The sequence below is a fragment of the Trachurus trachurus genome (genome assembly GCF_905171665.1).
Source record: "Trachurus trachurus genome assembly, chromosome: 24".
Taxonomy (NCBI): domain Eukaryota; kingdom Metazoa; phylum Chordata; class Actinopteri; order Carangiformes; family Carangidae; genus Trachurus; species Trachurus trachurus.
The window spans coordinates 14,349,422-14,367,523 of record NC_139910.1 but is presented as its reverse complement, the minus strand read 5'-3'; the positions used below and the strand labels follow the sequence as shown (position 1 = coordinate 14,367,523).

General features: G+C 41.2%; 1 protein-coding gene across 1 annotated transcript in view; it reads right to left on the bottom strand.

Moving 5' to 3' along the window:
• Positions 1-5,242: 5,242 nt before the first annotated feature.
• Positions 5,243-18,102, bottom strand: part of adgb (androglobin) — a gene marked incomplete at both ends in the record, with an annotated part of 36,970 nt that continues 24,110 nt past the window's right edge. Inside the window, 14 exon segments of the mRNA XM_084000259.1 lie at positions 5,243-5,446; positions 5,632-5,815; positions 8,399-8,492; positions 8,611-8,701; positions 8,850-9,005; positions 10,010-10,164; positions 12,298-12,406; positions 13,824-13,850; positions 13,853-13,980; positions 14,431-14,597; positions 14,853-15,040; positions 15,408-15,561; positions 15,761-15,892; positions 16,592-16,685. Coding sequence (XP_083856385.1) covers positions 5,243-5,446; positions 5,632-5,815; positions 8,399-8,492; positions 8,611-8,701; positions 8,850-9,005; positions 10,010-10,164; positions 12,298-12,406; positions 13,824-13,850; positions 13,853-13,980; positions 14,431-14,597; positions 14,853-15,040; positions 15,408-15,561; positions 15,761-15,892; positions 16,592-16,685 — 1,883 coding nt within the window.

Sequence of the window (18,102 nt, the reverse complement as noted above, 5' to 3'; positions counted from 1 at the left end):
CGAGACCACGGCTACTGTCAGTCCCCGTCATTCCAGGAATCAGAGGGGAAATCCAATACAGTCAGTGAGAGGTTACCATGATTTTACAATTGTTATCTGAGATAGTAATAATCAATGGTGAGCGCAGGACAGGTTATCAATGACTCCTCTTCACCCCCTGTTGGTTTTTAGCCTTAATCAATTCACACCTTATCAAATCAGCACTTTACCATGACCATGTCTGTGTGTTGCTGAAGTGGAGCGTGGTATCACACTGGGAGTCCTCTCTATCCTGTCAGGGAAGACTCACGGGAGAATCAGTGAAACTGGGCTCATGAGCACTGAAGGCTGAGGTCCTCCTCCCTGAGGAACGACAGTGCTGTGATGCTGAGCCGTCTTACACAGCACTCCCATCGTTCTGTATCCCCTGATGGTAAACGGAAGCCACACAATCATCCCCTGTGATTGGCGAAGGCTACTGCACGATTCCAATAAAGTGGGATGAAACTTAGACTCTGCTTTTATTGGCAACCTGACACCTCCAAGCTCTGCTGTGTAAACTGAGTCTGCATTGTTGAATTAATGCAATCATCCCCGACACAAGGCAATTAGTTTGCGATTCAAGCAGTCGCTGTGATGCTATTTAGGGAAATCGTGTATATCCTCCCATTCAGCCACCTATCTATTAGATTAGCTTTCATCCATGCGTCAGATGAGGTAGAGCTTTGAAGTGATGACAACAAATGATGCATGATTGGTTCTCTGCTGAACAAAAAGTCTTCCTTAACACCATGCACATTTGTAATGCATTGCATTATCTTTGCATACAAACAAAGAATTACATCTGATGTGATCTTAAATTCAAAGATCTTTTGAAATAAACACTTTGGAAAGAGTGTGGCATAACAGGAAGTTACATCAACTGCATCCTGACAACCGCAGGGACTTCTCTGTAATAACTATAGACATGTGCAACTTTCAGCACACGACGGACACCGAATATATCAGTAGTGGTTAGTGTGACAGTCAGTTGTGACTAAAATATCCCAGAAGACAGCTTGGATGCAGAGACAAACTTCGATCAGTATGTGCGGACACGCATTTAGCGATTCCTCCACCGTAAAAAAAAAAAAAAAAGTTGTGTAGTCATGTGTTGAGTGAAGGACAGCTGTCAACCCAGGCCTGCGCTTTGAATTGCAACTTGTCTATCTCTGCTGTCACTGTCAAATCTTTAAGTGTACACAGAGCTGATCCTTAGACAGTTTATCCAGATCCGCCCTGGTTCCAGATCCTCCCCCATTCAGTTTCTCAGCCTCGCTTAAATATTGACTCAGTTTGACCTTCAAATAGGAACAGACTAATCTTTACAAAGTATTAACTGGTAGTCCAGGGAGGCTCTTGTAGACATTGATGAATTAGTACCATGGGGAAATAAGGATGATAAAACTAATCTGTATAAGTTACAAAAGAACACATTTTTACATAGGATTTATCATGCTCCGGGTGTGTTGTCGCCTAAATCTGATGACAAGCACTGTTTTTTTTTCTTTGTTGATCGTGACCTTGTGCTCAGTGCTTCATTACCTCTGCACCTACGAATCTGAAGTGTTGCAGTTTTTTCTTTTTCTTTTTTGTGAACTTGTCTGCAGAGCTGTGCAGTGCTGGCCAGAGAGAGAGAGGGAGAGAGAGAAGTGGAGAGAGAGGAGGTGTAGGTGCCAGAGAGTGGGCCAAACAAGAGAGAAAAGAGAGTGAAGCCAAATCAAGGTGAGGCAGGGGAGAGAAATGGTTGGGTTACGAGAATGAGGCTGCAACCAGGTCAGCATTTCTGTGTCTGCAAGCAAGTCTGGGGCCCTGTCCAGCCTATGGCGTTGGCTGCAGATTCTGTGTGTGTGTGTGTGTGTGTGTGTGTGTGTGTGTGTGTGTGTGTGTGTGTGTGTGTGTGCGTGTGTCTTAGAGGGAGTTACAGGGGGAGTTTGGATTACTGCAGTAAAGCCTGGCCGTCAATCTGTGAGTGCTCACCTTTTCCCTTTCAGTGCTATCGTTCTGTCAACATAAAGACTTGGCCTTGTGCTCCTTGTCGTCTGAGCCGAGTCTTAGCCATAGCAGCACAGGATTCTCCCTTTCAAAGTCTTGCTCCTCTGTGTTTTATCAGCACAGACTGCACTGAGCACTGAGCACTGAGGACAGACCTCATGAGACGTTCAGTCCCAGAGGGAGGGAGCAAAACCAATGGGACAATGCTGTATACCATGTTGAGCCAATAAGCTGAAGGACCGTGGATCTACCCCCTGCCAGCTGCAAGTGCATGTTTGTGTGTGTGTGTGTGTGTGCGTATTCATGTGTAGGGGCCTGTGTGTGTCTGTCCAGGGCACAGAAAGGTGAAAGAAAACGTAAAAGGAGCAAACTGAGCATAAGGCTCTTGAAAATGAGAAGGACACTGCATATTCATTAAACACATTACAGATGTGATGAATGGAGTTCGTTGTGAAAGAAAAAGGCAATTACTTGTTCAGATTATCTTTTGAACATGCCAGTGACCAGCTCTAGTTGTTGGTATCTTTTTCTCCCAGTTTCCAGTCATTACAGGAGCTTAGAATGGTATTGATCTTCTCATTTAACCTTCGGTAAGAAAGCAAATAAGCTTAGCTATTTCTCAAATTGTTGAAGTATTCCTTAAAAAACGTTGACCTTGTTGCTGCAGCTCATGCCACTAACAGGTGTCCAAGAAAGTGACTATTGAGTAAATCTGAATTGATACATTTTTTTCCCCTATTGATAGCTTGAACACATTAGTGTCAGACTTAATTAAGTACTGTGTCTTCACCAGCTTTTGCACTTGGAGGAGCTAACAGAGCAAACTACTGCTGCTTCAACTTCTGTCGTAACTGTACCATACAACAGAGTAGATAACTTAGCCTACATTGTTGCACCACCACAGTTCAGACATTTCAACTACTTCCTTATACACTAACAACTTCATGTAGGACTCAAGGCATTTATGAATTATGACGCTAACGTGAAGAAATAACATGTTAGCTCATTGAATGACAACTGTAGGAATCCAGTATAGATTAGATCAGGAGAGGAGCAGAGACATAAATAGACCCACAGGTTAGAGCGCCCTTTCATCATTTACAAAAGTAACTGCAAAGAAATTGATAAAGGCATTCTTGAATTATTAGCTCCAAAATGGAAAGTGAATTAAATAGCCACCACAGTCTCCACACCACTAGGGGAATGTATATCTAGTTTCACTTAATTTCATCATCTCTCACTATGTGGGTCCATTTAAGAATCAAATATTTTCTTATTACTTGTGGGAAGTCAAATGTGCACATGCGCACGCACACACACACACACACACACACACAATGGCCGAATGTTCCCCTGTTTTTCAAGGTTACACCAGAGTTCCTCCGTTGCTCACAACACATTTGCATCAAACCACTGGCAAACAGCTGCCAATTAGCAAGCAGCCTCTCCATTAATACACACACATCAATGCCAATTACAGTGTCGGGTGATCTCTCTTTAACAACAAAATGGAACGACATGCATACACACACCCAACCACTATACCTCATGCACACTGGGGAGGAAAGACGGGGGGGAGGTGGAGGCAGGGGAGGACAAGGGGGGGTTTAGGTGTACAGAAAACAGCAAATAACAGCTGATGTTTTAGAAAGCAAGAAATGAACTGGGCGAGGGGGAACGGTGCAGAGACAAGAGGGAATGTTCTGTGCCAGGAACAAGGCTTTCAGGATTAGCTCTGTCATGCAGCTACAAGAGCAGAAATAGTGGCTGGCTAGATGAGGCCTGACAGACTGAACAGACACATAAAACCAAACACGAAGTAACACACATAACACAGAAGCACACTTTTATGAGCAGAGAAAACACTGCGCAAGACACACATGCAGACAGTGTTCAATGTATATGTGTAGAGTGAAACACATACTGTAGGGTACTGTAGATAGAAAATACAATATGTTAAAAACACAAATTACTGTTAAAGTTTACCGCAGTGAGTTCTTCTTCATTTCTTGTATGTTTTTTTTATTTATCGGGATCAGTATCGCAGTAAAAGGAAAGTATTTCCTACATAGCAGTATTTTAATAAAGGAATCATTTGCAGTGAGCACAAAAGCCTTAGAGTGGGAGCACATTACTGCAGGATGACTTTGCACATGCACATACATTCAAGCAGGCACAAATAAAAGCCTTTTCATCCCGCTATCTCGAGCACACACACACACATCCACGCATTCTAACACATGCACACACACGGCATAAAGATAATTTCCTTCATGCAGCAGCACAAAATTGAACTATTCATTATTGTCAACCTTGAAAACAGCCTGGTGCAGGCGTGGTAATGAGAATTTATTAATGTCCACAGCCACTAGATGGCACCCTCTTCCCTTTCATTTCCAATTTGGCTTTCCATTCCTCAGCTGATCAGCTGACTCTCTCTGTGGGATGGAGACCAACTAGATGCACTCCCATACTAAGCTAAGATAAAGGGCACTTACTTTACCACATCAAATTGACTTGGAAAAAACAGAACATTCATTTCATCAACAGTCTTATACACATTAGAAACCTAACCATGTGTATGTTCCCTTCAACCTTGAGCATTATGGTAATTGAGAGCTGCCATGTTGTTGTATCCCTGTTGTGTTCTTCATACATTACACTTTGTCTTGGTCTTGTATAAATGAACTCTTGTGGGCTTCTACCAGCAAGAATATATCAATCACCTGATCAATCAGTGGCACTCAGCTTGTGGGAGGTTGACTGCATCCAGCATGCCTTGGGCCATACGGTCAATACAGTGACCTTCAAGACAACAAAAGATTCGCAGAATATAATCAGGCATAACGGGCATCAAAAAGTCAAAGCCATACATTGGAAGCGAGATGACTTGACATTCTCAGTGCAATGAAAAGAAAAGTGGATTTACCAGTAACAGCCATTTTGTCATTTAGAGTTTATTTTCTACAAGAAAATTAATATATGTGAACAGTGGTTCTGTTATTACAGGTTATAGGTGGATATAGGTGTGTGCTACAAGAATATTGATTGATATATATGGTATGCGATACAGTAGATATTGTGAAAATAATAATGTTCTGTTGAGGTGTTGTTTCATTGAGTGCATGCCACAAGGTTGTGATTAAACAAAGATCCTTCAGCGCTCACGCAGACTTGTTGAGAGATGTCTGAGAGGAGAATTGAGACTGGAAGTTGGTGCCAATGACCATCATTTTTTCTTGCCAGCACTCTTGGCACGTTTGTTAGGCTGCTCGGTGACAGCAGAGGTGGGGGTTGTTTTTTCTAGAACTGCCTGCTGGGCCTCCTCCAGAGCCTGTCTCTCTTCCTGTTCCTTCTTCGCGGCCGCCATCTGACGGCTACTAAATGCCTCACAAGCGCTGAGAAATTTCTTACAGCGCTGCCCCAAGGCTGCCTGGAGACAAGACAGACAAAGGCAGAGAAGTTACAGAACGGTGTGGAACCAGAGGGGAAAGGCAGCTGACAAAAATACTTTCTCACTCTATTTAACCCTGATAGCCAAATCCTCTCATTATTGCCGCCTACACCTTCTACAGGCAATTTCACCAATCACATACTTGTGCTACTGTTATGACTGACCTGCATGCTCTCGTACATCTCCAGCTGGTGCCTCATTAGCTCCTTCCTGTTGAGCTCCTGCTGTTTCTGGTGCTCCAGCACATTGTCTCGGACCAAACGGTAGGTCTGGATCTTTTCTAAGTGGTCCCTCTGCTGGATCTCCTCTATCTGCGAGTCCATCAGCACCGGAATATCTTTTTGGCGTCTACGGACGTACACAAGGAGTTGACCAGACCATAATTTACATTTTTACACTTTACTTTCCAATATTGTGTCCAAACGAAATGTTTATGTAGTTAATTATTCAGTGAATGCTCAAGACTTTGCCTGAGAAATACTGCATTGTGCAGTTGCATACGGTCCATCAAACTTTGAATGGAATATATTGAGGATCACATTGTCATCTCAAAATATTGTACAACTTATCAAATTCCACCGGATTGCAGATTTTAGAGACTATTCTGTACGATAGGAAAACTGACAATGTTGACACAGGCAGAGCAAATAAAAATGGAAATGTGGCAGATAAATGTAGACAGACAGGAAATGATAAACACACAGTCCCACACCTTATCTCATATCCCAAGTTGCACATCCAGATTTAAATCTGTGAAATCTATTTGGTTTTGGTTATACCGACCATATTCCAGTATTTATCTGTTAATATTTGATTGTGTAACTAAAATGGAATTTGTGTCTATGTGCAGGCAAAGAGAGACAGAAGCAGCCAAGTAAGTGTGAAGCAGTTAGTCAATATGTGTGTACTTGGTTGTAAAAGACACACACATGACCACACTCTGACACGCACACACACTTGGAGGGAGAGATTCAACGAGAGATTACTAGTGCTAAATGTATCCATCTATTTCCTTTAAGTTGACCTTAATGAGGAGGCGAGGCCAGTGGAGGTGAGGATAGAGTTCATTCAGTTAATGAACATTGCCCTGTTAAACCTCCCTCTCCCTGTGTAATAATGTGTGTGCAAATTCTATAAAGATGGGATACATGAGTGTGTGTGTGTGTGTGTGTGTGTGTGTGTGTGTGTGTGTGTGTGTGTGTGTGTGTGTGTGTGTGTGTGTGTGTGTGTGAGCGTGCATGAGTGTTAAATGTATGATGTGCCCTGTGCTGTGCCTTTGTGAGAGAGGTGTCTTGCAGACTAATCAGACTCCCCTAATAGACTAGTCCTCAAGATCCCTCTCTCTTGGCTTTAAATGCAGGCCACAGTGTCAGCAGCCATTAGCGGCTGGACACGCGCGCACGTGTCGGCACGAACACACACACACACACACACACACACACACACACACGAATATACCCACAGCAGGAGAGGATGGAGAGGTGATGGGAGAGGGGCACATCTCATTGGAGCGACGAGCTCATTGGGGTCCTGAAATAGCTCTCTAATTAACAGACCCAAATATCATCTCATTTATCATGGAGAGGGACGGACAGAGGGATAGATGGAGGGAGGGAGAGTAATGGGACACTGTGGAGGGAGACGCTTCCCTTCCCAACACTCACTGACAAAAGTCAAAAGCTAACACTTTTCACGTTGACAAGCGAAAAACTCCAAAAGTTGCTTGACAGTAATTGGGCATCCATGCTCAATAGATGAATATTCTTTGTGCACTGTTAAGTAGCCGCCCGACAGCAGGTAACATTTCTAATTGGGATCCAGCTACACAGTATAGTAGAACTGTTGTATTTCCAGCCCGTGGTTGTTATACATTTGACTGTACAGCTACTCAGTCAGATTCTGTCAGTCAAGAAGCAGGGCACGGCAACCCCAACACCATGCTAACATGCTCTACATTCACCTAACATGCAACATGAAATGACAGTAGCTTGCTTACAGTATGATTTCACTCAAACTTAAATTATTTATCTGTTCAAACCCTAAGATATTGAGGGTAAAATCTGTATTATTATGTCACTCTGTAAACATCCCTCTGGTGTAAGATACATTTGGTATGTTTGTCCTAGAGGTTGTGGATGGACAATCTCTTGAACAAATGACCTGGGAGCAGACCTCTTTATTATTATTTTTTCTGTTTGTATACTCTAGCTTCTTCTTCACACGGCCTGCACGCAATGTTTATATATTACATACATCACTATCCTCTGGAGTCCATGCATTGCCCTTTCAGGCCAGTGAAAGTGTACAGTCTTGTAACATTGCTGTTCACAGCACCAATGGGAGCAAAGGTCACAAACACATGAAATCACCAGCAACGTCCGCTGTAGATACTGCACGATGCTGAATCTGCTGGTGAGGATAAAGATGCCGGTATGTTTACCCATATAGAAACATACGTGGTGAAGACATACCGTACACAGACACATATGTGCAGTGCACACAAACAAACCAAACTCATCTACTGCAGCCAGGCCTTTCAGCGAGTCAGGTTCACAAAGCTAAAAAAGCAGAGTGATTCAACAGCTGCATTAAGCAACTGGACCGAACACTGCATATTACCCACAGGACTTCAACAGGAAAAAAAAGAAATTGCCTGAAAGACAAATACATTGAGATGATGATTCTGTCTTGGCTGTTTATGTATTATTATCCATCTCTGCCCTCTAAGCACAGAAATGAATTTGTCTGTTGGAACAGCCTGATCCTTAAGCAGCCACAGTGGTGCAACAAACTCAAACAATGTAATATATAGTTATGTGAGCAACTTGTGATGGCTATGGTCTGCTATCATCATCATTCCAACTTTATATGCATGCTGCCCAAATAAAATAAAGAAAGAGAGAGAGGGGGAGTGAGAAAGCTGCAGAGCACCTGATGAAGGGCGAGTAGTCCATGTGGAGACAGGTGGAGGAGGTATCAGGCAACTTTTCACTAAGAGAGGTGTCAAGTCCAGATCTGGAAACAGCTGTAAAAGAACCAATTATAAAAGGCCTCATTACCATCCAGTTTTATCCTGAAATAAAAAAGTATACCGACACATAGAGTATGGAGATGTATATGTAATACATGTGTGAGTATTGTACCGCGCTCTCTGTTTTCCGCATCATCTGCAGGAGCTTCATCACTCGCTGGATGTTGGACTGGGTTAAGAAACTGGAGACGAGACTGTGAAGCCTAAAAACACAGCAAAGTATTCATCAGTTTTTAGTGCAATTAATGGTATTAAGACACGTCTTTCCAAACCACATACATTTTTACATAAGGTATTGGAAAACTGGTAAGTAATTCTCTTAAATTGCCACCAGCTCAGTTCCTGGGTTACCTTGGCATAGCGGCCTGGCTCAACCATTTCCCAAGCTTTTTTAGTGGATTTAATCTGCTCCATTCTCTCTCTGTCCTTCTTCACCTCGATGCTCTCTGCTTTACTTTTGTCACTGACCACACGCAGAGTCCAGTGTGGCTTCGTCAGGTCAAGGTTCTGCAGAGAAAAAAAAACAAAAAATTATAAGGCACATGCTGACGCACACACATGCACCAGCTGAAGGTCATCGTACAACAATATATTACAAGAGTGTCTCTTTCAATGAGCAACTCAGTCTGGCACACAGCCAGACAGACACTCAGAATTATATGTTCTGTTCAGTTATCTTTTTATTGTAAATAGATCATTTTTGTTAATTTGTCATTATTATGATGAATCCTCAACCTTCATTAATGTTGTGCAACTAATACTGAAAAAACATTAAAAATGGATATTTGCTTTAGGGGATCAGTATTCTGAAAATGTACCAACCAAATTTCATTTTGTTTAGGATTTGGCATGTAGAGCAAGGGAGAATAGAGGGAATAACAGGAGCTAGGTTGATGCCATTTGTTGATGCCAGTCTGTTTTTGTTAGAATTTCAGAGTTAGCTGACATCAGAGACAACCAAATATGAAAATACTGACCTGCTCGGTATAATAAACAAAAAATATTATAGAAGAGATGTCAGTTCAACAACAGTCTCATTACAGTACATGTGGTTTGGACAGGGATCTGTGAAGAGGAGTTAAGTATGTACTCCACTGAAGTGGTTCAACAACCTCCTCTCAAAAAGGCTAAAATGACTATTTCTGTTCATTTTTACATGACAACTGTCACAGTACCTTTTCTTAAATACAATACTATGGAAAATACACAATGACACAGTACGTTTTATGTTGAGAATACAAAATCAGTGCATGGCTGGGAATGCATATTGTCGTCTTGAATCTGACCTTGCTTAAACTCGTCTAATGAATGGTGTTGCTATGCATCATTGCCAGTATGAAAATCCAATTCAGTAAAACTTATGAAACCCAAACAGTTATTATTCAACAGCTCATTCCTGGGTTTATGGATTAGAAATACGTATGCATAATACTTGTCCTAATTTGCAGTTGAATACTCTAATGCTTTGGTGTTGTGCTGTTGTGTGTCACGGTGCTGTAGTGATGTATTACCATTTCCTGCCTGGAGCCAGATTTGGATATGGCAGCTGGCTTCCCCTTCTCCTTGTCTCCTTCGACTTTCCGATGTTGTTTGGGTGTGTCAGACTTGTGCCCATTACGGCTCGGTGTGTCAGTGGATGAACGCTTCAGGTCCTCAGGATTGTATACTACATTTTGGAAACATAGATTATGATTACATTCTTCATCATCTACAAATCTGATGTAAAACATGTTGTTACTACAAATGTTATATTATTGAAACATTAAGAGGGTGTAAACATTGCCAATTTACACAAAACAAAATGTATGTTGGCATTTCTTTTCCAAACGTTTGACATGTTCAGATTAATTCACTTATAAAACAGGTTCTCTCTTAATTCATACCATGTCCACGGAGGAACTGTTTCTTAGAATGAACTCATCTAGCCTATTCACAGTCTGCTCAACACAAGTAAAGCTCAGCTAAAGTAGGAGTGCGGCAGCATGGGCAAACACTGCATGTGTTGTATTGTTGCTTGTGTGCTAGATGGCACTGTTGTACTTCGTAGATAAAATTGAACACAATCCACAGTTGAGATGAGGCATTAACCAGGAGTCTCACTTGCGGAGGCACAGAGAGGCATAATAATCCATCATTTAGCCGAGACCCTGTCATTCTGCTTGAGCAGCTTTGGTGCACGCTTATTGAGTTACTCTCATATCATATAGAAATTCAATGTTCAAATTGGATCTAAATATCAATCTGCTGTAATGTCAAGATAAGACTGAAAACAGATTTTCTGCTGGACAAACTAAAAATGATAAATATTAGGATGTACACATTTTTTGTTGCTAAACAGATGCTTCAAGGCTTAAAGCATCTGTTTAGCAACAAAAAATGTGTTCTCTTATAGCAGAATAAAGAAAATTACAATTAATTGGTGTTAACAGTATATACTGGGTTTTAAAACAGAGATGCATATCTGTGCACATTAAACATGCACAGAGCAGTGTTCGGACTGCAGCTTGTTAAACAGTTTGTTAAAGAGGATTCAAAGCTTGCGTGGCATGCAGTGCGTGTGCATCCATGTAGCATGTACGGAGCATGATCAAGGGCACAGCCTCACCACTGAGACAGAGTTAAACTGGGTGAAATTAATTCACTTTCTTGCTGAGATATTTCCCAGGGCACCAGGGGGCAAGAGCCAACTTCATTTGACTTCCTATTGACCCACTTTCACAAGCTCATTGGGAAGCCACTGGAGATACATGTGGACATTGGCTAACACGTACACACATGGACAAACCTGAGCGTACCATTGGCAAAAAAAAAAAAAAAGAACCTTGACATGCTAACATGTATCTAGATGAACAAACAGCATTTCTAAGCATCACTGTTCATCTAATGGACCACATGGTCATTACTGCAATAAATCTGATGGCTCATCTTTCTCTGTAGTCAAAAAGCATCTCATATCTAGATATCTGGCTTGCAAATTTAGGCATTACACCCACACAAAGATTCACATATCACACATGGGCACTTATCTTTAGATTTCATGCCATGAAAACTGGATGGGTAAATACAAAGACCACTGTCAGGGGCAAAAGAGGAGAGAGAATTTCAATTCAACAGCAAGAAGCTGGCATTTGTCTTCAGGCAATCACGCAAATTGTCACCCATGCGGAACCTTTTTCACACCAACATCCACCAAATGTCGCAATTAATTCATCACTTCAGAATTTTTTAAGAGGCTTCTGGAAATTTAAAAGCCTTGATTTTTCAAATCGATCCAATTTGTGCAGCATGATTAAAGGCAGAGGAGTAGAGTTGGTGGCAGAGGACAGGATTATTGCCTGAGCCAATGACCAGTGGGCACAAGAAACCACACTATGTGATCTGCGAAAGCAGCTGTATTCATTTGGCTTTTCATTAGGCTTGTGATTACGGCCCCTGGCTAGTGTAAGTAAAGAACAAACAGCGTCTGCTTTGGCCCCTGACACTGCCTACTGAGTATCTGCCACATTTTGCACTGAACACAAAAATAAGCAGTGCAAAAAAACAAAACATGAGGGGGATATCAGAAAAACCATCTAGGCTGAAAAACTTTGAATGAAATCATAAAAATGAAATTGCTTCACAACCCACTGTAGGGATTTTAAGGGATATCTGAACATGCATAAATTAAACCTAATTAAACTTTTAATTTGATTTTCATATCAAGCTTCAAAATGTACTGTAAACTATGACTTCCATGTCTTTCCTTCAGGCGTCTAAATGTAGTTGACTGTTGTGGCATTTATAATTGTCAGGCATTTACCTCTTTCATTCTTCTCCAAGTCTTTGAGCATTTTGACAAAGGCCAACTGAGTGTCGTCCAAATCCCAACTCTTATAAAGAACCTCTGCCTGCAACACATACTTATGACCCTGTGAAAAACAGACATGCAAAGTTAGTGTACAACACACAGATATGCAGATTAACAAAAAATATAGATACAGCATAACATGTGGCCTACAACACCATAAACCATGAGGTAAGTGTTATTTGTAAATATACAGCTGTAAACTGCACTAATGCTGATGACACAGCTCTTAAACAAAAACATCACATTATAATTTTTGCTGTTCTCTGCTGTCTTTGACAGAAGCACATGCTTGGCACACATGGAAGAGAGGAGGCAGAGGGCTTGTTAGCAACAATTACACCGGAGGTGGTAACTCCTACATCCATCACACTGAACAGAAACGACAGGATTTAGACAATATTCCAAGGTGAGACTCAAACTAATAGAACAGGACACATGCTAGACAAAACAAAAATTACCAAATTATAGCAGTTTCATTTTGTCCTATGTCAATGTTGATAGTTCTGATAGAACCTAATTAATGCCTTTTTTTAAGAAAAATGCTGATGCTATTGTGTCTTGTTTGTTTTTATGTATATGTGTGTTTTTAAGTCCTGAGAAGGTTAGATAATAGGAACCATCACCATCAATCCACCATTACTGATATGTCTGGTGAGTGTCCCTGTGGCGCAGACCAGAGCCTTAATCACTGACCCTTTACTCCAAGTCTTGATCAATGTGCTTAGACTGATCAATAGCTGTTTATTCTGGCTTGCTGCTTATCTGTGCGATCTGACATGATCTGTCGCATTACTATTGATGGCACTACAGTGTTGTGTTACTTCACAGACAAGACTTAGAAAATAATTTGTTGTTGAAAGGCTTGACTATTCTATTGTAAATATCAAATGAATTGTGCTGTTATGTATGAGGTGTAAGCAGTTGCTCAGGGAACATTAAAATGATTGGTTGTTCACATGTATCAGTGGCATCAATAACATTCATCAAATAAAATAAATAGACCTTAGTTTATTATCCCTGTTTGATGGACCTGTACACACTAAGCACTGTGTGTGGTGTGTGATTCTTTTGTGTATGTGAATGATGGTAGTGTGTACTATATACTTTAGCAATGAACAACCAAATGACAACAGGTCTGTTAGATATAGAGCCTTCAGACAATAGAGTGACTCATAAATCATGCACAAATCACTGCTCTGACAAGTTCGACAGTAACAACAAAACCACCCTGCCAGTTTCTGCAGCTCGCCTCTTGCAAATTTTGTCTGGGTGAGGATGTGGGTGTGTGTGTAAGTTAATCTGCATGTGTGTCTATGTGCATGCCTGCAAGCAAGGCGTTATCTGTATCTGGCAGTGAAAAATTGATATGAACACAGGCAGCAAGCAAGTGGGTGAGAAAGACAGAGAGGGAAAGTGAGATGTGCGCCCGAGTGCGTGTGCAAGTGAGATCAGAAAAGTGTTTGAGTAACAGCAGATACCACACAGACAGTTGTCAGTGATACTGTACCATAGTCTCTGTGACTGAAGACTCCTCATCTGATTGCCCAGTTGTTAGTTGGGGAGTATCTACCACCTTGACTCCCTTGTCCTGAATGGGGCATCCCTTCTGGCTCCGATTCTTCTCATCTGTGTGGGCTGTTACAGAGAGAGAGATATTAAACTTGGGTGATAAAGACAGAGGTGACCTTGTGGAAGCACTAATGGAAGCTTCAAGAAAGAAAAGAAGATGTTTAAGATGCAGGTTTTGAAAAGCTGTTGTGTGTGGTGCAGACTGAAATTATCATTTTGCCTTTCAGAGAAATTCTTTCAATGCCACAAGGGAGCCCCAAAGCCAAGTGAAGCTGAACACACTGTGTGACTGTGCACCAATGCAAATAAGATGATCAATCCCAAGAAACTATTCTTGATGACTGTCACTACATATTTAACATTAAATTGGGCTGTAGATATGTTAGCTTACTGTAGGTATTTATCACTGCTGATTATCACAGATTAAAACAGAAACACGCATACAAAGGTCTGTATCTGTGTTTATAGGGATTACAGTCTAATGCTTTAATCCAGAGACATACAATGAATGCTCACCTTTGTTAGCCAGGAAGCAGAACACAGGAATAATCACATGGCCTTTCCCTGTGCTGCCGGCTACCTTTTTCTCCTGATCCAGAATGGACAGACGTATCAATACATCTGGCTTGGAAGTCTGAAACTGAATTGTTCCCAGGACCTCTGTTGTCACCTGCACAAAGAAACTATGGGAAAGAGGGGCTTTTTCAACAGCTCTGTTGAGAGGAAACCCACTGTGTTCTGTTATCATTGTCACACCTTGTTTCTAATAATAAAGCATCCCAGATCATGTTACTGTACTGTGAGTATGAATAAACAAGAGCTATTGGATGCTATTTGTTATGTTACATCCTCAGCAACAATTAATTTGCATATAAAATCCCACAGTGATGATTCCACTGAACCTTTAAGTTAGATAGTGTATTCCATATTTCTCTTACCGACATATGAGGTTTTTGTCATTGGGGATGTAATAATCCCGGAATTCCCTCACTGAAAATGTGCTGAGTGGGGCCTCACGGGACAGTTTTGGAAGCGGTTCCCTTAAGCCAATGAGGCGCATCGTCCACTTGGCACCAACAGGAGGTGATTCAGGTGTGACAGCCTCTGCTACAAAGGTATAGCCAAGCTGGAATAAGAGATACAGAGATTTTTAATTGTGAAATCAAAAATAATTTTAGAGGGAGTGTGTAAGACAGGTGAACATGGTGAGAACCAAAACACAACCACAATTTTAATTTACTGTTCACATTCATTTCATGTGTAATACATTAAATGAATGGTTTCAACAGTATTTCATCTGTCAACCACAATTGGTTGCCAAACAGTCAACAACAAGCTTGTACCCAGTTACTGATTAAGTCGGGCAGGAAGCATTACTAAAATTGATTGATTTATCATAGTATAAAGTGAGAAAATTGTAGTTTTCCAAAATTACAAAAACAATGTCAAGTACATGAAAAATTGAACTGTAAGGATACGTTTCAACCACACACCTTGTTGGGTTGATAGACATGGGTTGCTAGTCTGTTGAAGACCATGTCACGCTCCTCTCCTGTGTCATTATTTATAACGTGCAGCAAACAATTAGGTATTGGTGAGTAGACCTTTGGTATGAGCAGCATCTCCTGAGGAACCAGGAATACCTCTCTTCACATATAACAAAGATAAAGTAAACAAGATTTGTTTTAGCTTCTGAAACACAGTGTGCAGTTTACAAAAATATCTATATATTAACTTTACAAGCAGAGAGAAGGAGAAATCAGCCATTTACACCTGAATCCAGAATTTTCATGTCAATTTGGCATTTGTCTTCCACTGAGGAGAATAACCTTGAATGTTCTCTAACCTAAACACCAAGACCCAGGAGTTGGCTGTGTCTTGAAGAGAGACGGAGTAATCAGCAAAGATGGTTTTGGTCCAGTCATCCTGCTGACAGGCGTAGAGCTCTGCTCTCCTAACAGAGTGGTCAATAATAAACCTATGCAGGAAACAGAGAAGGGGAAAGCACTTTCAGAAACATTTTGAATCAAGTATTAAAACTACATTATGTCATCAAAAGACCATGATAAACTTTATGCTCAGACCATTTGGAGAAACCATAACTCTGACTATGATACCTCTTAGTGAAATCTAGTGGGGGAAGAAAGGATTGTGGAAAGTAGTTCATCTCAGCACAAACTTTGAGTGAGATGGATGTTTCTGTCAGTTAAAAAAGAAACACACGCTGAAAGGCTCACACCACCCAGCAAGCCCCCACCCTACCCTCCATGCACACATTGACCAAGCTTTAAAAACGCTCATGCGCACACATACTTCCCGAGGCAGCGGGTCATTCGGCAGACGCTGCTAGCCGATTGGAACAAGGAGAGGATAAACAGCAGATGGTACCACTGGGAAAAGATGGAACACAATGTGGAAAATGCTCCCTGCCTGGCCGCCACAGGCCGCCACAACCAGGAGAGGGAGCATATTCTGGGCATGCGGTGCAACAGAGAGGCTAAACGAATGCCACACAATGTACACAGCACTTGGCACAGGACTGCGATAGGATTCATATTCTCTCGGATAATGACATATGTGCTACGTTAAGGTGTGTAAAATAAGCATATAGAATTGAGAGTCACAGCTTTTATATTTTTCTATCTTATTTGTATAAAATACTATATTCTTCATTTACCGTAGTAAAAAGACAGCATGTTTGTCTGCATCTGATTCAAGCTTTGGCCACATGTCTGCAAGGATCTTAGATGCGCTGAGATTCTCCTTCGTACCTGGATGACATGAGCACACACACACACAGACATAGACACAGACACAGACACAGACATAGAAGAATATCCACCATTAAAGATGAAACATGTCCATGTTGATACGTAAAACACAAAACAATTGTTGTAGCTGACCTAGTTCAGGGCAGAAAAGAGAAACTGCAAAATGCATTTTGCCTGATTCAGTAAGAGGTGATAGGAGGAGACTATTCACACCTAGACATTAACTTTCACACTCATCTCACAGGACAGGTAACCACTCTGACAGAACCGAAGCTTTGATAAAAAAAGATGTTGCACTATGTGTTCATGGGCATGTGTGTGTTTGTGTGTATGTGTGTCCAAGTGTGCATCTAACTTAGAGAATCACTAAAGAGACAGCTGAGTGATAGATGTTTTCACATCTGTGGCATAGGTGTCCTTGCATCCTCCCTCCATTCCTCCTCCCTCTGCCTCAGCCCTCGCTTTTCAAATGGTCACTTTTCCAAATTGATGCAGCCATTAGAGTCGCCACATCTAGCTATTGAGAGGTGAGGTCGCCCATCAACTTCAGAATTAAAATATTGTTACCAAAGAGAGGCAACAGACAGAAGGGGAAGAAGGGAACGAGAACATTGAGGCAAAAAGTGATATTGAAGTGAAAGATTTCAAAATAAATGTGGGGGTGAACAAGTTTATCATACCACAGTGTACATGTATAAACATCTTGAAATGTGCTGAGCAACTTGGCCATCTAAAAAAAGAAAAGGCAAATTCTTACTTTTCTTTAAATGAACTTGCAAAACAGAGTGTTTAAAATATGACTGGTGTTTTGCTGTTACTGCAAGTGTCAGTCTGAAAGCACAAAGTGCTTGACAAGCAAATGAATAACATTTGAGAGCACCATGACAGTTCTATTTCATAGACATTACAGTATCATCCTACTAATGCCACATAAACACTAACAATTTTTAGCATTGCTGGCAGATGGGTTCCATTAGTATTTAGATATTTTGGATATTTAGTATGCTCAAACCACATTTTCAAGCCATAAAAAATTAAGCAAAAACCCATCAACATTATAGCACAGTATTGTTTTATGCAAATGGTGCATTAATGAGGCTGTGCATTCTCCCACATGTGCAAGTTACTCTGAGGTTGACATTATCACTTGTTGTGCCCGGAGAAGACATAGCTGGCCGTAGGCCCTGGCAATAAATAGAGAATGTCTGGGCAATGTGTCACCTCCAGCATTACCTCTGGAATCAACAAACAGTGGTGCACCACCAAAGTGAGATAATTACCACCATCTCTACACAAACTTGGATACTGGAAATAATTAAAATGAAACTAAGAAATATTTTTAAATTACCTGCAACCTGTACCTGATTTTAAGTGGCACTGAAACAGAACAGGAAACAAAAATAAAACATTGTGCCAA